Raw genomic sequence first — 21,272 nt, 5'->3', positions numbered from 1 at the left:
ATAGATGCCAATAATAATATTTATATTTAAGTACTAAGAACTATAAAACGCTTGATGGCAATAACGATATTTATTTTTAAGTACTTCTAAAATTGTGTTAGATTATACAAAAATGTAGTTCCAAGTCACAGAACTTGCCCCTTTATTACTTAACTAATTTTCAATGATAAGTTTTTTGAAATAGTTGCTTAAGCGTTTTCTGTCACAAACCCGACTTTTGCAAATAAAAAACACATCTGAATAATTTAATAATTCAATACTTTGTCTGTATTTTCTTTACGTAAACTTAGGTCTAACAGTTTATACAAAAAAAAGTTACATACAAATGGAGTACAGCGAATTATTGGATAGCATTTAATTTGTGGACGATTAATTTAGAATGAATTAAAACTTAAACAAACGGAAATAAACAAGTGTATACAAGGCCGCGACAAAGTGGAAGGCGCTTAAAAAGTACTATTAACAAATTAATAAAATTAATATTTACGCAGGGGTTGCGCAAAAATTTCTATTTTGGAATTTTTTAGAAAATGTATCCAAAATTGTATAGTTTGTCCAGTTTTAAACACATTTTCAAGTTACATCCAATCGTTAGAGATTTTTGCAAACCCCCTTTTTCTTGTTTTTTGTGCCGCAGAAGCAAGGGGAAAATACTGTGAGTTAGTTTTTAAGGGGGTACAGTGGTCTTAGGCTATGTTTAATCGATAACTATAAATAATTTAAAGTACATAGGCAACTACGCTTAGTGCAATTCTTCGGTAATTGCTTTCTCAGTACTCGGGGATTTCCCTCTAGGAAGCTGGCGTTTCTCCTTCGTACTCCCCGGTGTTTGTTAACTGTACTCAAACACTGTACAGGGTGGTGTTATCGGGGTCCACCTGTACGGCCTGGACAATGAAGCGTTTGCGGTCCAAAACATTGATGGGTGCGCCAGGCTAATCGGGGGGAAAGTAAAGAAATACATTTAATACAGAAATCATATTTATTTAAAGGCATATTTTTTAAAAAGCGGGACTTTGGGTAGGGCGAAGCAATTGGATATTTTCGATATTTTAAATTAGCGGCGAGGTTAGTCATGGAGGTATAAGAACTATTATTTTTGGCAGGTTGATTAAACATTTAAGCAGGACAGGTACTCACACAATGCAACTCCCTTCTCCCTTTTTTTTGCCTCACTATGTATATGTTACAATTTTCTTTACAATTTTTTTTTTTATTTTTAACCTTAACAAATCGCTAATTTTAAGTTCCTTTTTCCGAAAAAGTTAATGTAACAATATCACAAAAAGGTAAGCAAATTTAATTTGTGGAGTGTGCTTTGTTTTGTGGACTCTAAGAATAATACTCGACATTTTTGATCTAAAATGAAACACAAGAGAAACAGAAGTAAAGACATGTAAAAGGTGTTAGGACGATGACAAACTTAAATTAAGGGAAAGAAATAGAGTGAGTTATTTGGCTAACAGCTAAACAAATAATAAAATAGAACAGAATAAACACGAGTTGGATTAATACAGGTGAATAAATAAAAACAAAACTTGAGAATAAAATATGCTACAAAATAACAAGATAATAATATAATAAGAAGTCTACATTGTATTGATTTAAATAATTTATTCATTCTAGAAACTATGTATAAACTATGTAAATAACTCATGCGTCAGAATAAGTTAAAAACAAGAAAGTAAGTTAACTTCGGCCAGCGGAAGTTTATATAATTATAATTAGGCAGGTATGCCTAATTAAAATGTTGTTTTTACATTGTCAAAAATCGAAACGCCTACTTTCTACAAAGTTACAATAGTTTTTCTTTTACTTTTTTGATTATTTCTATGGGAGCCATAAGATATAGTGGTCTGATCCGGCTGGTTCCGACATATGTACGACCTGCAATAGAAAGATGAAACGGACAGACGGACAGACTGACAGACGGACATGGCTAGATGGACTCGGGTATTGATGCTGATCAAGAATATTATTATTATATTGTAATTATTATTATTATTGTAAAATTCGAACTACTAAGAAATAAATAAAATTAAATTTTATATATTCGGGAAAAAATAACAGAAAAAATAAACATATCTATATAAATACTTTCAACATTGAATAAATTATTTAAAATATACATATTAAAAAATATTTACAAAAAAAGATTTAAGAATTCGTTGCATGTAAACATGCAGAGTAGTAAAGTATAACTTTCAATACAACATATTTACAATCCTGAACATATAAAATAAGTACGCAAGGAACTCGAGGAGCCTAGCTGCATATTATTGGAAGGAGCAGGAAGGAGCTTAAGCTAGAGAGCCACCACCAGGAAGCAACCAACCAGGCAAACCAACCAAAAGGACGAGAGTACAACCGATCCCCTGACCAGAACGGACCAGAACGCAACCAATCCCTCGCCCGAACCGGGAGCCATTGGGCCTCAGGGGCAACTAGGGTGGAGTCCTATCGGGAGCCACTCACGTCGGTGCACTTGCACTGCGTCTCATCGAAGACGGTGCCGGTGGTGCAGCTCTGGTTGTAGCGGCACACGCAGGTGCAGTTGTCGTCCACCCAGTACTTGTTCTCGGCCTGCTCCAGGCACTTGTCCCGCGCATCCGTGTTGTGGCACTCGCAGCGGCACAGGTCCTTGCGGTACGACTGATACACATTGCAGTCCTCCGCCTTCGTTCGGCAATCGCAGCGGCACTGCGTGTGCTGCTCCACGGTGATGATGGTGAACGGCCGGCGTCCGCTGGTCGCCGCCCTGTCCACCTTGCGCACCCGCAGCTGCACCTGCTCCACCTCCGTCGGCTGGCAGGAGATCAGCGTGGAGCCGCAGCAGCCGTTGCACCGACTGATCCGCGTGCAGGCGGGCATGTAGTAGTAGTTAGCCTCGTCCTCCGCCGGCGGCTTCAGCTCCACGATCGTGGGCTGCGGCGAGCAGCTGGCCGGCGTCGCATTCCTCACGGTGGCTGGTGGTCAAAAATCATAAAAAATAATTTAAAACAAGAGAGAACGCTATAGTCGGGTGCCCCGACTATCAGATACCCGTTACTCAGCTAAAGAAAGTGCGAAGGAGATGAAGATAAAAACTTTGATCCGCCGTAACTTTTTAACGAATGGTCCGATTTAAAAAATAGTATTGATAAACACCATAAAACTGCATTTTTACTTTTCCGAAATATTGAAATTTTAAAATCGTATATAAGCGATTGTGGGCGTTAGAGGGGGCGTGGCACCCTTTTGAAACAAACTTGCGCTGCGTAGGAACTCCTAGAATCTGCATGCAAAATGTCAATCCTCTAGCTTTTATAGTTTCCGAGATCTCAGCGTTCATACAGACAGACAGACGGACAGACAGACGGACAGACGGACATGGCTAGATCGACTCGGCTAGTGATCCTGATCAAGAACATATATAGTTTATAGGGTCGGAAACGCTTCCTTCTACCTGTTACATACTTTTGCACGAATCTAGTATACCCTTTTACTCTACGAGTAACGGGTATAATAATCATTAATGTCAAAATAAAATAAATTGGAATTCAGGGTAAAATATAGGACTCCAGAAAGAACAATCGAATGATGATGATATTCTTGAGATCCAGAAATCCGGAGTTTATCTTTATAGGTAAATATTTAAATAATAAAAAAAAATCCTTAAAATTTACTTCTATCTCAAAAAAATAAATAGAAATTCAGGGTAAAATATAGGACTCTAGAAAATACAATCCAATGATAATATAATATTCTCGAGGTCCAGAAATCACGAATATACCTTTATACATACATATTTTGTTAATTTCTGAATAATCGAAAACAATCATTAAACCTTAATTTTATGTCAAAAAAATAAGTTGGAACTTGGAATAAAATATAGGACTCTAAAAAAACACTCGAACGATGATGTAATATTCTCGAGATCCAGAAATCACGAATTTACCTTTATTGGTAAATATTTTGTTAATTTCTGAATAATCAAAAATAACACTATGCAGCATCAAAAATTTACCTTGATGGATGCAATTTTTTTGGATTCGTTACGAATTTCCAAGTTTAACTGCGTTTTCCAAAAAGTTCACCGACGCAAGGATTCTTAGCAAAAGGACCTCAAAGTTCGAAAAATGCTGAAATTGGCCAACTTTGCGGAGCTCTCAGAGGCAAATGGATGCATGGTTTGATTCGATGTTAAAGTTTTTTAAAAGTTACACTCTTTATCTTTCAAATCCCATACTTAGAATAATTTTAGGATTTTTTTAAGGCAGAAATAAACTCCTGAAAACATAGTCAAAAAACTTAAAAACATACTGCTGCGGTCAAAATAGTAGTAGTGTTGCCGCCCTGTGTTTTTAATAGTAAAATTATAATCAATACAATATTACCAGGAAAAGATCAATTACAACAACAAACTTTTAAATACACAGGGCGGCAACACTACTACTATTTTGACCGCAGGTGTATACTTTTATGTTTTTATACCCTTGTAGAGGGTATTATAATTTCAGTCAGATGTTTGCAACGCAGTGAAGGAGACGTTTCCGACCACATAAAGTATATATATTCTTGATCAGCACCAATAGCCGAGTCTATCTAGCCTTGTCCGTCTGTCCGTCTGTCCGTTTCTATGCGAACTAGTCTCTCAGTTTTAAAGCTATCGCGATGAAACTTTCCCGAAGGTCTTCTTTCTATTGCAGGTAGTACATATGTCGGAGCCAGCCGGATCGGACCACTATATCTTAAGGCTCCCAAACAAATATAAGAAAATTCATTGTAACTTTGTAGGAAGTAGGCGTTTTGATTCTTGACTACTTAAAAACAAAATTGAAATAAATCGAAACGCTGAATCTGGAATCCCTGGAACTGCACCGAGTGAGTATTCTTTTATCTACAAGGGTATATAAGCTTCGGCTGGCCGAAGGTAGCTTCCTTTCTTGTTTGACTATGTTTTCTAGAATTTGTTTCTGCCTTAAAAAAATCCTATAAATTTTTTAAGTGTGGGGTTTGAAAGATAAAGGGTGTATCTTTTAAAAAACTTTAACATCGAATCTAACCATTTGCCTCTGAGAGCTCCGCAAAGTTGGCCAATTTCAGCATTTTTCGAACTTTAAGGACCTTTTGCTAAGAATCCTTGCGTCGGGGAACTTTTTGGAAAACGCAGTTTAACTTGGGAATTCGTAACGAATCCAAAAATATAGCATTCATTGAGGTAAATTTAAAAAGCACTAAAAATGCTGCACAGTGTAATCATTAAAATGTACTTTTATGTCAAAAAAATAAATTGAAATTTACTTTTTTTTAAAATCTATTATCGTATCTTAGTTTGGTAATAGAAGGTTTATTTCTATAGCTTGACTTACATTTTGAGATGCTGCGCTTGAAGTTTTCTGCGAAAAGGAAACATAATACACAATTTACTTAGATATCTTGATGGGTGCATAAATATTTCCGTAAAACTCACCCTTCGAGGAGGGGATCTCGCCGGAAACATCATAATCCACAGTCACGTTGGTCAACTCAGCGGACACGGTCAGTGGAATCTGCGAAAGAAATTTAGGACATAGATTAAAGCACCACCAAAACATTCATTTGAACTTAGTCATGGGCCACTACTACTGTTTCCCATTTGAGTATAGATAACGGACGTCAACTGCATATAAATAGTTTGAATAAATACACGAATATATCAACAAATATAACAATATGCGTCACCCAGGTATTTAAACTGTTTTCAAACACGATTTAGCTGTCATTCCCAGCGGAAGAGGAGCAAGTGAATCGTAGCCACGTGCCGAGTTCTCGGCGCCGACGATTTGGTTTGGCCAATTTGCACGTAGATGTGACGGTAGCCATACGGCTATACAGCCATGCTCTGGGCCATGATTCATTAGCGACATTTGCCACTCGAAGCTGTTAATTATTCGGTGAGGGGATAACTTGTTGGTGTTGCTCTTGCGAATGCTGCGTCACAAAACGCGGAGAAAGTTCAAGGGCAAATTGCAAACAACCGCTAAGAAAAACTAACTTTAGCAATAAAAGCAATCCAAAGAAAAAGTGAGATTATTTTGATCTTGAGTTTTTTCAATAAATCAATTTACTAAATATTTTACTTTGAGAAATTTTTGAATTGTTTTTGATGCAAATAATAATAATAATTCCCTTAGGATATATAGAAAAAATTTGTTAAAACAAAAGTGTTTATTCCATATATTTTCGTAGTTAAGATTACATTCCCTATAAACTGTTGTCAATATTTATAATATACATAATTACAAAGAAAAAAGTGAGATTATTTAAAAAACAAATTTTCTAGAGCTTTGCCAAAAAACAAAATAAAAATTGTTCAATATATATATAAGCTGTTGACAAACTTCCAGGAAGCGAATCGCATTCCCGTGTTATCACAATTGGCCTAACACTAATTACTAATTGCCATCCGATATCGCTGGCTGTTATTGTTTCGACTTCTGTGTAGTTCTAGGTATTTGTTGAGTGGCCAGAAACCGAACCCCCAACTGCGTGTTTACCCAGCCAATTCGACGCCGAAACCCTTCCGCCGCACAGTGGGGTAACAGAGGCCAAAAGTGCGAATCAAATCAACCAAGCATGATACGATGCCCAAAAATATATTTTTTAAACAAGTTTAAATCACTTATAATATAAAAACCGGATTTACTAAAAAAATATTTTTTTTAGTATTTAAAATAAATTTTTAATTTTAGTAAAATAGACGAAAACTATGTTATTCTGTTATTTTCGTGTGTCCCAATGCATTTGCAGTAAATTTGTTTTATATTATTATTTTAGGAAATTGTTAATATCTTAAATATTAAATAAAAACATTTCTTATGTTGTCCAACCATTTTCAATTGATATTTAGGCGCATAAAAAGTTTTTTGACCAAAAAGTTCGGTTTTTTTGTGTATGTTTTTTTCATAATACTTTATTAACACTAAAATTATTAAACAGTCTTAACAATCTGTGTCCGTATCTGTATCTTCGTCCCTATCTGCACCTTCGTCTGTATCTGAATCTTCTTCTGCGGGCTTCAATAAGTCAAGAGCCTCTTTAGGTATTTTAGTGGTTTTCTCCTTGTGTAAATCCGATATAGAGGTTATTATTGGATCAGAACTTATGAGTAGCCTTTTAAAAACGTCTTCGTTTTGTTTTTCTCGACTGATTTTTCGAGAAAATTGTTCCCGATATTTTTTAAAATCCTTGTTTTTTGCTTCTTGCGCCTCTTCTGAAAGTTGGCCAATTGGAAGCAAAGCGTGCTCAATAATTTCTGGGCCATGAATAAAAAATTTATGCAAGGTAGGAGGCATATAATACCATGGGTATCTCTCTACAAAAAGATAAGCTGTCTGATGTGCAAAGAAACGAAACTTGATAACATCTATTTCCTTGCCAGATGACACTGCAATCAATATAGTATGCATTCTTTTAATCAGTTGTAAGTCTATATTAGTTATCTTAGCAGAAAGTTCAGCGTTTTTAAAAAACCTTCGAGCTGTATTGCCGTCATTAAAATTTCCGCAACCTGGCTTGGGTTGATCCACTATAAGTCCCATCTGATTCCTAAAATCTTTTTGAATTTGAGCTTTTCTGTCAGCAACAATTTTCTTATCGTCAGGGTTCCTAACTTGCCACTTCTTAATTGTCAACTTGTAGGATAGATGAAGAAGGCATTCAAAGAAACGGATCCAGCCGTGAAGAATTGATAGGCCAAATTGTAAATTTTCGGTTTTTGTGGGAACTTTAATCATATGATCAATCTTATTGAATTCTTTACTTGTACAGCCACATATATAGCACCTTTGGGTGGAAGTCGTTTCCGTCAAAGCGTTACACACTTTACCATCTATCATTGACAGGATTGTTTCATGAGAAACTTCTATGGTTCTGTCTCCGATCTCGACAAATGAGCTTTTTAGGTGTTTAATTTCGTTAATCACCCTTCCATGTTCCTGGTTTGAAGTAGCGGAATTTTCTTTGATAAACTCAATTTTTAAAGGTCGACAGAATCTAGTAGAGGAAGGTCGAGGGTTTTGCCAGATTGTTTGACCCTGACTTGATAATTTCAAGGGCACAAGTGATGTTATAAGTACATTAGCATCTGAGGCATCAGGAGAAGCAAATGATTGCTTGTATGGTGTATGACTTGAGCTACCATCAAAACCCCACTTGCTATACAAACGAAAGAGCTTGCAATCCTCATCTGATAAAGATGGGATCATTTGCTCATTCAGTAATACCAACCTCAAAGAGGTGTGGTCAAGAAGCCCTTGTAGAGTAACCTCCGCTGAAATTTCAGTAATTTTTATTGAGTTTTCGAGTGGGTAGCAATCTCGTTTGGCATGTTGAATTGTTGTATAAGACGGAAATCTTTCTGGGGCCGAAACTCTAATAAGATTGTATTGATGTCTTGTTAGACTAGCATTTATAAAAAGTGCTAAAGCCTTTTCTTTTGGAATTTTTGTCACAGTTCTAGCATTGTCTACTAATTTTCGTAAGGATTTGGATCTTGTGGGTGATGAATTCGCAAGCTCGGCAACAAACTTAGAAGCTTCCACATTACCAGCTTCTTTTAATTTCGTTTCTGTCGCAAATGAAAGCATAGGTAAGGAGTTGCTCCTTAATTCCATAGTTTTTTTGTATTTTGAGCGAATGTTACAACTTTCAAAAGCAACTTCTTGACGACCTCGTTTCTTTTGCGCAGCTCTTTTAAATACAATTGAAGAGTTTAGCCAATTATCATTGGCCTTCAGGAATTGGGGCGCTAACCTGCGTGACTTTTTCCACCTTAGCTGTAGCTCTCTTAGGAATCGTGTGATTTTTGTTTTATAATCGGGGATTAATTCACTGCTAGGATCTACTCGTCTCTGTATGCATTTAAATAGCAAATCCAACTGCTCTGAATCACTCAAGTGGCGTTGTTCTTTCCAGATTTTATACAGCTCGAGATGAGAGAAGAAATGCTCTTTTGCGTCTTCTGCTAATATTTTTAAGAATGATACCAAAAAACGGGAAAATTTGGTTAACAATGTGTAATAAACACACGTACATTGACAAACACAATCAAACCTGCGACAATTCACTCAACTACGTAGAATTTTACTAGTACACATTAAAAACATTAAACACTGTGACGGAACACATGAAGGTGGGCTACACAACTAACACAACTAATTAACACAAATAACATACCTTTTACATGTGAATCCATTGAAACAAAAGTATAATTATAAAATGTACACGAAAACAACAAGTCACCATCCGAAGGAGAAGAAAACGCAAAGAAGCTTTGTTTTTATCGATACACTGCAGCGCCATATTTTTTTTATCGAACAATTTTATTGAAAATCGAATAACAATTCTCACGGTTTGGGCTGACTGTTAACCTTAAAGGTCTTTTTCCATTTTATCTAATTGTTTTATATGCATTTAGAGCCAAATTTGATTCGGATTGGTCAATTAATTCACCCACAAAAGCTAAAAGAGTAAGAACACCTTTTTGGCTTACAAATGTGAAGATATCTCCATAACTATAAACGATAGAGGTACAGGAACAAAAGATTCCAACTCTGCTGCCTAAAAGTTAGTAAAAGTGTATTTTACTTCCTTAAAATATACCCAAGAAAGGCAAACATACTAATAAAACCATTTCTGGAAAAATTTTAATTTTTGAGGTTAGGTTACTGTTATTAACTTTTCTCAAAAAAAGCACAAAACAGCACCTCTATTTTTGCACATTTGAAAGTTTATATATCAGAGAAATTTTCAGTAAAATATGAAAACGGCGAAACCCGGCTCTTCCGAGAAATCTTTTAAGATTTCTCAGAATCAGGTTAAATTTAAGGTGTATTAAAATTATTTATTAAAAATATAATATATTAATTCTAAATTTTTGTTTTTAAATAAAAAATTAGTTAACACTTAAAAGAAAACAATGGCATTTACAGTTTTTTGGTACATTAAACATTGTTAGTTTAATATTTTTTTAAAAATGAAGAAAAAGTAAAATTTGGATTGTCTTGATGAAATGTGAATCAAAGTGTAACTTTGAGAAAGAATATCTCTGGTCTGATAAAACTAAATGCGATTTCAGTTTTAGATTATGAAAGGTCATTCAATGTACCATAAACTGCCATCATTACTTTTAGAGATTTTTGAGATTTGATTTTAACATTAATTCGCAAAATCGGCCTCTGTTACCCCACTGTGCGCCGCCTGGCTTTCTTCGCCGGGGAAGGAAATCTTCTGTTTATCTTGGCACTGACGCAAACAATGCCTGGGCTGGGTGCTGGGTGGTTAGAAAGTGCTGGAAGAGGGGGCCACTGCCAGTGAGTAACGCCCAATTAAAAACGTAATGCGAATTATTTGTTTTGGAATCAAGGCGATCATCGCTATCAATGCCAAAGACGCAGACAGAAGCACAAAATGCGTCTTCACTGGGAGAAAAGTAGTCCTATTATAAGCTCCATAACATTTGGTTACAATTTCATCTGTAAACTAAACATAAACATCTATAGTTAATAGTTTTTTTTTAGATTATCAGGAAGATTACATTTCAAGTAAAGATTCAACCTTTAATTTAATTTTATATACGTCCAAGTTTTAGATTGCTATCTTTTCGCTCCGTGAGAAGAGGCTGAGACAACGGCGCCACTGTCCACGGCTTTCTCCCGATCTTGGGATGGGGTTGGGGTCTGGGATTGGGGTTTGGGATCGGGGTTTGGGATCGGGCTGCGCGTTGGGGTTGTGCAGTGAGACTACGCCTTATCAAGCTGCAAACAAAACAGCAGCGATGACGATGACCCAAATATGCAATGTTTCTAGGCGGCACAGTGGCGCCATCTGGATGCAGCATGAGATGGGTTCTCGCCAGATACTAAAGTAATATTTGGTAATTAAAAGGCTAACTAAAAAGGTTCCATTTTGAGAACCAGAATATCTAATATCAAAATGGTTTTTAGATTAGGGCCTGAATCAAAATCCACTTTCCATGATTTAATGCAAACTTTTGAAAAACCCGAAACTTAAACTTGGGAAATTACCATGAAGGCTTCCTATTCAGAGCCTTATCATATTTTTGGGTTTTTTTTTATCAACAGAAAAAATCCCGATGAATTTTTATCACTTAAATCATTAGTGTGTAGTAAGTTAAATAATATAAACTCGTTTATTCGTTTAAAGTGGATTTCCTATTCAATTTTTCAAAGACCTATCTTTAATATATTATTATCTTATACCAAGTGTATTTAAAATATATGCACTACTGAAAATGAATTTAAAATTATTAAAAACTTAAATTTATATACCTATCTATACTAACAATTCTAAAGGACAATTAAAATTGACCGATTATACAGAATATCTGTGACATAAAATGATATAATAAGGGTTGTAATATCGGGTTTAACGCGGTCTTACCGTCAGTGGTTTTCCGGCTTCGGCGGCTGCTCCCTGGCAGCAGCTGCCCTCCACTGCCTCCGGCGCAGCATTCGGGTCATCCGCCTGGCGGAGCAGTCGCACCTTGGTCTGCGAGGAGGAGGCGGAGATCGCAGTGTCGGCGTAGAAGAACCTCTGCGATGGTAGTCTGTGGTTTGGGGATACAAGATTTGCACCCGCTGCTCTGCCGACGATCAGGAGGAGCAAAAGAAGCGGTGGAACCACCACAGGTTTGAATATTCTGCTTCGGGTTCGGGACATGGCCATTCGATCCTCTTAAAATAGCTCCGAATTACGGCTGATGACACAAAAACTGTTCCAATTATCTACAAAATAAAAAAATGAATATAATTACAATTAGAATTTTTGTTGTGATTATTAGAAGTAGATTAAATATCCACCAATTCTTTAACAAACAATTTGTTTTTGTTCAATTTCTGATCGAAATATGTCTGAATATTTCACTACTATAAAAACAAAAACTTAAACAAATTTCCAGCTAGTTCTTTTTTATTCCTAGGAAAATTGTTTATTTCGAACTCCTAAAAAATGTATGAATTAAAATTAACAAAGAACGTAATCATAGCTTCCTGTGGCGAATCATTTGGTATTTTTGGAAAAAACGTCACAGTTTTACCGACATAAATTCGCCAGTGATTTATTCCCGGCATTTGATATTTCTCAGAATCTTCAGATTAGCAAGCTGCGCCATAAATTCCTGATCAAGTAATCTTTTATCAGGCGTTAATTCGAATTTGCGGAAGTGCACATTGGAATTTACAGACATTTTTTCCGGAAAATTGTGACTAAAACTCATTGTATTTTTAAAAAATTCTTGTAGGAATTCAAGGAATTCTTTCTAAACGAACCCTTAACAATTCCAAATATTTTTTATGGTTTGTTCTGAGTGTAAAAAACGTAAAGTCGCATCATTTCTCCAGATTCCCCCTGAATGATTTACGACTTGATTTACGGGGCGAGTGGGAAAACGTCAGTGTCAGAGATTTGTTTTCTTCTCGCAGGCTTTTGTCTTGTTTGTGCAGTGGTTAATTTGCTTTTCTTCTTCTGGTTTCTCGACTTACAATGTCAAATCTTGGGCCAAGACAACCGGCAGGTGTAGTTTTTAGGTGTGGGTGACAGGTGGGCGGGCACGTTTACCATTCGAATTAGGGTCAGTTCGGTTATGAATGCGCTGTTGATGTTGACCAACGAGGCAGCAAAACCTCTATATGGCTAACTTGACATTGATACAAAAAGTCTTATCATAAGCAAACACCGCTCTCGAGGGTACAAAATCGTGCGTCAGGCATATCAATGAGACAATCAGCCAGCCGATTGCATGACAATAAAGTCGTAAGGACAGGAAGCTATAGCATTACTCACTACCAACTAGGTAAGCACCCCATAAGCTCTACAAAAATCAAAAAATAATTTAATTTGATTTGAATTTGATTTAAAAAACTGTAAAAGCATTATAAGTACATTCAAAGTTAAAAGCTTGTGAACTCGTACATTTGTTTTAATTAAAAGGAAGACTATAATATAACTCAATAATGTAAGTTGTTATTAATTCCAAGCGGTTACTAAAAAAAATAACAATGTTTATTTATAAACAAGATAAAAAACTAAGATAAGAGTGAAATACAACAATCTAACTTGGCTAATTCTGTAATAATTTGCGGACCATTAAATGACTAGGTAAATGACGGTTACTAATTCAACAAATATTTGATGACAAAAGAAAAATAAATAATTTTAACGGGTTTATTGATAATAATCAAGATAGGAAGCCCAGAGAATAGGGCTTGCTAATTGCATTAGCTATGGTCTTACAAAACGGGTGAGTCAACCCGAATGCCCGATTGTGTGAAATGTTTACACGGTATTAAACAATGCACTGCCACTTCCACTACCACTTTTGGCTATGAATGAACCACGTTTGTTCGGCGGCTCTTTGCCCATTTCATTTATTATGGCCATGCCCTGACTCATAAATCAGAAACAGTTCCCCAACCCACCGACTAAAGACTAAAGTCTTGTGTAATCAGCGGCAATCAAGGAGTTTTCAATGGGAATTCTTTGGGTGAAGAACTTGGCCGATTTCCTGTCTATATGAAAAATCTTTTTCGCTTCATTTCGAATGCAAAATGCGTAGGGAGTTTAATATTTCCTGTATATGGGAGTGAACTTCAGTTACTGATTATAATGGTGCACTTGAAAGAAAACTTTAAAATTTTAAGCATCATTTTAAAAATTATATTAAGAATTTTTAGTTTATTAAAGTAATGAGGGTAGGTTAGGTGGTTTTATAAAACCTCAGTTTTGCATTTAAAATTAATTCCATTCAAGTCTTAATTTTTAGTCCAAGTGCAGGCTCCACTGTGCCTGAGGCATTTAATGTATTTTGTTATTTGTTTTTATTCTCGTCATTCGCTTGCTTTGGTTGGCCTGTTCTTATTCTTTTTTTGCGTACTGCTTAAATATGAAAATTCTTATTATAGGTCAGTTCGCGTTTCCCTTTCAGCTGCTCAACTTGCTGTCGATAACGAAACGCACGCCTAGTGATAATGATAGACCCCAGTAATTGTTGTTGCAGATACAATAAACATACATACATATTTGATATACGTATAGCTTTAGCTACTACTGGTCAAGGCGCTTTATCAGCTAATAAAAAAAATAATATGAGTAAAATTGCACCAGTATTTCATTCATTAAAATGCAAAAAAAAATAAATGGAAGATGAGGAAGCAGAGGAAGAAGTAAACATAGGAATCGGCTCCCCCATGGAGCAGAAAATACTTGTACATATAAAGATTGGGGATGAAAAAAAAGGCCTGATTACGCAGGAGAAGGTTACCATACCCTGAATTTTAAATGTATTTGTTGAAATAAATAAAGCAGTTTAAAACTGGTTGGTATAAGGCCTAAAACAAATGATTTGGGGTCACCAAACCCCAATTAAGAGCACAACATGCATGATGCAGATTAATAAAGAACGGAACCAAAGGCTTTTAAAGGTATGATAATTGGAAAACAAATAAGGTTGGTAAAAAATCAAGATCAAATATTGTTCTTATAAATAAAAGGAGTTTTAGTGAATCCTTTTACAATTAAAGTCCAAAATAACTCATATTTGATAAACAAAACAAAAAAAATTGTCAATTCCCAGAATTACAAATCTAAAATACCAAAATTAAATATCATTCTAGGAAGTAAAAAAATAGTTTCACACTTTTTTAGTAACTATTGATCTTAGAAAAATATGTTTAAATTTTAAAATAATCCTAGTTTCTTGCTGTGTTTTAAGGGAAACCGCAGGAGAGTAAAGTGAGAAGAGAGTGGTGCAAACAACAACACAGGAAAGGAGATAGCAGAAAGTGGGGGAGAAGGAGGAGGAAGGGGAGACAGATCGGATGGTGTTAAAAATAGCTTTAAGCTCGTCTTGTAACGGGACCAGAGGAGTTTGCGCTTGTTTTTTATTGGTGTATGTTTCTGCACTTGTGTTTTAGGTGTACAATCAACACACACACACCCACACCCATCTGCTATCATTGTTTTCCTTTCTGTTTTTCTCTTTAACAGTTAAGCAAATGTCGATTGATATGACAGACCAACAGTTGTTATTGTTTTTTTTCATATTATTTTCTCCTGCTCTTGGGTGCTTGCTCTCTCTTCCCTCTCTCTCACTCTCTGTTGCCAGGTGTCACGCACACCTGTGTGATTCATCTTGACATTCCTTTGCCCTCCTGTTGTTGTTGTTTTTCTGTTTTTTTTTTATTTGGGGCTGCTGCACAAGCTTAAATTTAAAATAACAGCTGTTAACGGTTAACAGTGAATTGAACATTTTGGAGATTTTTAATTTCAAATAAACATACATATGATGATTATGAAAGTAATGTACTTTTTTTGTATTTCTAAGTTTTTCTAATATTTTAAAAATAGCAAAGAACTTATTCTAAACAGGGTTCAAAGTAAAATGACATTTTTTCAAATCACAACCAGTTCTACAATTAAACCAATGATTATTGCATAACCTGTCACATCGAAGGTCTCTTTAACCCGCTTTAACGGTTAACATTGCACGTCTAGCCAAGTCTTATCAGTTGTTGCTACTGAAGCATTTCGTCAGCCCAGATATTGCAGATTCATAGAAGGAGACAGGAACAGGGGCAGGGAAAGAGAGAGGGAGAGAGCGCGAGACATTGACTGCGTACAGATTACAAAATTAAGCACGTTTTAAAATTATAAGTATGAATGCGAATACTTATTGCGAAAGGAACAGACTTTTGTTACTCCTCTTAATAATTGTTCTTAATACCCAGTAATTATTGCTTAACTTTTTAAAAATTAAATCAGAAAATAGTTTTAAAGTAATTGATACAATATTTTTAATGGGAATCTAATAATATTACAAGGTAATACATTTTTATAAAATATTTACTTTTAGCTTCCCTGAATCTTAGGTATCATATAGTCGATAGAATGGACTAACAGATCTTAATTTAGTTTGCGCAGGTGTCAGCAGTTTTTCTTCCACTTTCGAGGCATTGTTTTCCGGTGCGTCACCCAAAGATATCGTATACGAAATAATAATATCAAGGAGAAAAATCGAGAAACCCCAAGGAATCATATCCCAATCGAGATGCCAACTTGGGCGGTCCGCAATTATAGGAGTGCCCCAGCCAGGCAATTGCTCGGGCAGCACCGCCAGAGCTCCAAAACAAAATGAAAACTCCGGCGTTAATGATATGCCTGCAACAAGGGGCGGTTGAGGGTGGCGAGGGCGTGGCAGATCAGGGAAGAGGCACAGGCACAGAGCTTGTCTCCTCGTCTGGCTATTCGCTCAGGCAAATCAATTACAATATAGACATGATAATAATTCCACTGCATCCATGGAATAATGTTGATGAGGAGCATGCCAACAAACAACAAAAGTTAGGGCAACAGGAGGGCAATGGGTTCTACAAGATAAATTATGGATTTAAGGCCCCCCAAAGGGACCGGGTTAACAGAGACGTCTCGTCTGGAATGCGAGTTAAAGATTAAGCGACTTTAACTTTCAGTAAGAGAAAATATGTATAGAAATCCTAAGAAACATCAGTCCTATTTTAGGATATTAAAGGAATTCTTTCAAAAAAATTCATTTAAGTAAAATGAAATCACATTATTAAAAAGAACTTTATTCGACTTATGTATAAATATACATTTTTTATTAATTTATCATTAAGAGAAAGTATCGAATAAGTTAAATGAACTGTCTGGAATGTGAGAACACAATAAACCGATGTTTAACTAGTCATTTATTGAAAATTATTATAACTAATTGTAATAATTTGACATACTTGACATTTTAAGCCCATTTTACTTTTAATTATACCCTTTACTATGTATTCTAAATATAACACGTACTGACTTTAAGCTTCAGGGCATTTTCCTGCTGTTGAACGTGATTATTTTACAGAAAAAAGATTTATAGAATTTATTAAATAAATATATTATATGTGACTGATGTTTTTTATTGTGATTAAATAAAAAAGAACCAAACACAATAGTGGATAATATAGTTTTAGAACGTATTTATAAGAAGTTTCCACTTAAGGAATTAATTCGGAATGAAAACATTTAAAACATTAATTACTCTTTTTATGTAAGATGTTGAAATATTAAAACAAATCATTGACTTAAATTTCATAATAAACTAAGAAAGAAATGCTTTTAAATACTAATTGAACCAGAAATCTTTGATTATAAAAAAGTTAATATAGTTTTATTTACCCTAAGCAATCCACAACTCACACGCGATTTGACGTAGTTTGATTTGAATATCGATTAAAGCCCGGCTCAGACGTTGTTTTTATCTGTGGGGGAACTCAAGCGCAACAGTTTTCACATGGGGGTTTCCACAGACCCACTGGAATAACTCAGCAGCCACATCAAAAAACGTTAATTGCAATTGTACTTTTTTTTACATTTGGTAATGATAAAACTCTGTTCTGGTTTTGGCCGAAAGCTATTAAAAAAAAAAAAACAAAAGGCTATGCGCTATAGAGAGCTTTTTTAAGGCCCGGCTTCAATGGGGCAGAAGTGGAAAACATATAAACAATAACAAAAAGCTGTTTTAGTTTAAATGTTAGACGGACTTGGGGGTCGCTGGCTTGTTTGTCTGAACCCACTTAAATGTGTAGTTTAAAAGACAACTTACTCGATGCGAAAACGTCTCAAAAATCAAGGAATCACTTTAACAAAATCCTTTATATAATTATACAGAGGGATCACCACTCACAAATCGGTTAAACTCAACGGAAAACAAGAAAAAAAAGCACGAATAATGTTTAATATTTTGTGATATATATTTGAGCGCGTCGACGGCGGAATCAAAATCGGTAATGTGCCAACTTCGCGGAGATCGGATCGGATCGGATCTGAACTGCGATCCAAGCACCAGCAAGTTCCGTTCAAAACTGTCGTGTCGTCGGTGTGGGCCAAGTTACTGTGCCTGTGCCCGTACCCGTGCCCCTATCACAATCACAAATAACAATAGCAGTAACGATCGGCGGTATCATTGCGCTCGCTCTCCCGCTCTGCGATCCGCTCAGCGCTCTCCCGATCTGGGGCTGTTGTTGATCAGCTGCTAGTTAACAGTTGCTGTACGAGATCCACTGTTAACCCATGGGGCCCCAGGTTCCCGACTTTTCAATGCTCTTCGTTGGTAAAGATTTGTAGGACCTCGAATATTATGATATATAATATATACAAAATACAAGAATACAAAATACAAAATCCCACGGTCGATAAAGCTTAGTAAAAAGCCTTTCCAATACTCTTGATGTTGTTAAAAATTGTTAAGACCTCGAATATTACTATATATAATCTATATCTAGAGGAATACAAAATTCCAAGGTCGATAAAGCTTAGTAGGACCAAGAACATCAAGATATATCATCTATAGGTATTCAGAAATCTATATCTGATGCCTCAACAATCTTCTCAGAAAATAAGCTATTAAACTAAACCTTTTCCATATTGATATACAGTTAGTTTGAGAATCATATCTACGAAATCTATATTGTATATTCCAAAGCAAAGATTGTCAGGACCTCGAATATTACGATATATAATCTATATCTACAGGATCACAAAATCCCAAGTTCGATAAAGCTTAGTAAAAAGCCTTTCCAATGCTCTTGATGTTATTAAAAATTGTTAAGACCTCAAATATTACTACATATAATCTATATTTACAGGAATATAAAGCTTAGTAAGAGGAAGAACATCAAGATATATCATCTATAGGTATTCAAAAATCGATATCTAATGACTTACAAGTTTTCTTAGATAATAAGCTATACCAAATAAACCTTTTAAATATATATTTTTATACCCTTGTAGAGGGTATTATAATTTCAGTCAGATGTTTGCAACGCAGTGAAGGAGACGTTTCCGACCACATAAAGTATATATATTCTTGATCAGCATCACTAGACGAGTCGATCTAGCCATGTCCGTCTGTCCGTCGGTCCGTCTGTCCGTTTCTATGCGAACTAGTCTCTCAGTTTTAAAGATATCGCGATGAAACTTTCCCGAAAGTCTTCTTTCTATTGCAGGTAGTACATATGTCGGAGCGAGCCGAATCGGACCACTATATCTTAGGGCTCCCATTGGAATATTCAAAGATATATAAGAAAATTCATTGTTACTTTGTAGGAAGTAGGCGTTTTAATTCTTGACTCTTTAAAAACAAAATTCAAAAATAGAAACGCTGAATCTGGAATCCCTGGAACTGCACCGAGTGAGCTTTACTTTATCTGCAAGGGTATATAAGCTTCGGCTGGCCGAAGGTAGCTTCCTTTCTTGTTTTTATATAAAGTTAGTTTGAGAATAATATCTGTGAAATCTATGTTGTATATTCCAAAGCAAAGATTGTTAGGACCTCGAATATTACGATAAAGCTTAGTACAACGAAAAACATCAAGATATATCATCTAAAGGTATTTAGAAATCTATCTCTAATGACTCAACAATTTTCTCAGCGAAAAAGCTACACCAACTAATCCTTTTCAATGTTGTTTTTTATTGATATAATACTAGTTTAAGAATAATATCTGTGAAATCTATATTGTATATTTCAAAGCAAACGCTGGCTGAAGGCCTAATTCGCTAAAGCTCTATATTTAAAGTTTGGATATAGTTTTAACTCTAAGTTAGCTTTGTGGGAATAATTAAATATTATTGGTTAACAAATAATCATAATTTATTGATTATTTATGTTTAGAGCTCTTAATTTTAAATTGAACTTTTTTTTGGTAAAGAAAATTATATTTTAACTTAACAAAAAACAAAAATACCAAGTACTTTTCTCTTATTTTAGCTGATGCTACTGCCTAATTGGTATTCTGTAGTAAAATAGTAGGTAATGTTTTCTCACTGTTGATGTCGTCTTTAGACTTAACTCTAATTTTAATCCTAATATCCTGGCAGTCGAATATACCTTACATCTCATCCCGAATCCTGCTACGGATGCTTCTCGTTGACATGCCGTTCGAGATCGATGGCGCGAAAGAAGGGCCACAGGCAGAGCTGGCAGACGTGGTTGCCCTGCTCGTGTCCGCGATCCGTGGCCATGTGCTGGGTGAGGTGGCACCGCTGGGCGAAGCTCTTGCCGCAGGTGGGACACTGGTGCGGCCGGTGGTCCAGGTGGCGGCTATTCACGTGCTTCTTCAGATGATCGGCGGTGGCAAAGTCCGCCTGGCAAACGGCGCACACATGACCGCGCAGCAGAACGTGGACACGTTGCAGGTGGGACCGGAGGGCCTCGCGGCTGCCGTGGCTCTTGCCGCAGTAGCAACAGTCCAGGGGATTCCGATCGTGCATCTGCTCCAGGTGGCGCACCAGACCCAGACTGCCCGAGAAGCCGTTGGCGCAGAAGGGGCACACAAAGACGCTCGGCTTGCCGTCCGAAATGCACGACTCCTTGTCCAGGTCCATGGGCCAGCCGAAGGTGAGATCGTCGTCCCAGTCGACGCTGGGCAGGATGTCCTCGATGTTCTCCTCCAGCATCTCCAGGTCCTCGGTTTCGTCGACCAGGCTGCCTGGTAAATTATACATGGAATTTTATAAGAAAGTATATATATGGAATGAACATAACCCACCTGTTTCGCTGGCCGTGGAGCCCAGGGAGCGCAGGTGGTGCACCTCGTCGGCGTGCTCCTGCAGCTCCCGCATTCCGCTGAAGGTCTTCACATCGTTGCAGTTATCCGCGCACATGGCGCAGTAGAATAGCGACTGCTCGCCATGCCAACTGACCACATGGCGGTAGAGAAAGGTGGCCGAGGCGTACCGCTTGCCGCACTGCAGGCACAGGAACTGTCCGTCCGCGTGCTTCCGCTGCCGGTGCCGCTCCAGCCGCGACTCCTCGCCGTAGAGGGTCAGGCAGTGGCGGCAGACGAACAGGCGCCTCAATTTGGCCTCGCACTGCTGCTCGTGGCGCTTGGTGGCCAAGTGACGCGGGAATCCCGCCAAGCAGACGCCGCAGTGGTACATCCTCCGCTGTCCCGGCTTCCTGGCCGGCAGTCGCTGGCTCCCGCTCTGATTAGTGCTTCCCGGCGCCTTGGGCCGGATGGCCACCAGCTCCATTTGTTATTATTTTTGAATATAACAAAAATATGGAATACTTATTAAGATTTATAAATGTTATCGAAATGTTATCAAATCGAATAGGGGTGGAAGCACATTTTTGCAGTCGATGTTTGTCTGAGCATCATCGATGTCTTTACTCAATCGATAACAGGAGGCGCCATTTGATATCGAGGAGCCGCAAAACTTAAAAT

At 36.8% G+C, this 21,272-nt stretch overlaps 2 protein-coding genes across 6 annotated transcripts; both read right to left on the bottom strand.

Annotated features, from left to right (window-relative positions):
* Positions 1 to 331: 331 nt before the first annotated feature.
* Positions 332 to 17,957, bottom strand: Pvf1 (PDGF- and VEGF-related factor 1). 5 transcript variants are annotated; one of them, XR_011419666.1, is made up of 7 exons: positions 17,648 to 17,957; positions 11,425 to 11,768; positions 5,453 to 5,531; positions 5,352 to 5,378; positions 2,336 to 2,966; positions 1,141 to 1,359; positions 332 to 935 (listed from the first exon to the last, which is right to left on the bottom strand). XR_011419666.1 is itself a non-coding variant. In XM_017154402.3 (6 exons), exons 2-6 carry the CDS (start codon positions 11,707 to 11,709, stop codon positions 843 to 845), a joined length of 975 nt encoding a protein of 324 aa, XP_017009891.2. In that variant the 5' UTR covers positions 11,710 to 11,768; positions 17,648 to 17,948; the 3' UTR covers positions 332 to 842. The 5 variants fall into 5 exon arrangements, 1 of the variants encoding a protein (XP_017009891.2); XR_001770326.3 differs by having other exon boundaries at positions 2,349 to 2,966; XR_001770325.3 differs by having other exon boundaries at positions 2,476 to 2,966.
* A 1,539-nt stretch (positions 17,958 to 19,496) lies between these two features.
* On the bottom strand, positions 19,497 to 21,163 carry LOC108069730 (zinc finger protein 467). Its single transcript, XM_017159941.3, has 2 exons — positions 20,595 to 21,163; positions 19,497 to 20,534 (listed from the first exon to the last, which is right to left on the bottom strand). Exons 1-2 carry the CDS (start codon positions 21,076 to 21,078, stop codon positions 19,957 to 19,959), a joined length of 1,062 nt encoding a protein of 353 aa, XP_017015430.1. The 5' UTR covers positions 21,079 to 21,163; the 3' UTR covers positions 19,497 to 19,956.
* Between the last annotated feature and the right edge of the window lie 109 nt (positions 21,164 to 21,272).

The sequence above is a fragment of the Drosophila takahashii genome, chromosome X (genome assembly GCF_030179915.1).
Source record: "Drosophila takahashii strain IR98-3 E-12201 chromosome X, DtakHiC1v2, whole genome shotgun sequence".
NCBI classification, from domain to species: domain Eukaryota; kingdom Metazoa; phylum Arthropoda; class Insecta; order Diptera; family Drosophilidae; genus Drosophila; species Drosophila takahashii.
Note: the sequence above shows the minus strand (reverse complement) of the source record. Positions and strands in the feature narration are given on the sequence as shown.

Bases quoted from the DNA above. Each gene is read 5' to 3' on its own strand.
- Pvf1 (XM_017154402.3), bottom strand. From the start codon at position 11,709: ATGGCCATGTCCCGAACCCGAAGCAGAATATTCAAACCTGTGGTGGTT. The intron at 5,532-11,424 runs GTAAGACCGCGT...TTTCTTTCGCAG, and splicing joins AAGCCGGAAAACCACTGACG to ATTCCACTGACCGTGTCCGC. The intron at 936-2,475 runs GTGAGTGGCTCC...CCCCCCGATTAG, and splicing joins CGCAGTGCAAGTGCACCGAC to CCTGGCGCACCCATCAATGT.
- LOC108069730 (XM_017159941.3), bottom strand. From the start codon at position 21,078: ATGGAGCTGGTGGCCATCCGGCCCAAGGCGCCGGGAAGCACTAATCAG. The intron at 20,535-20,594 runs GTGGGTTATGTT...ATAATTTACCAG, and splicing joins CTCCACGGCCAGCGAAACAG to GCAGCCTGGTCGACGAAACC.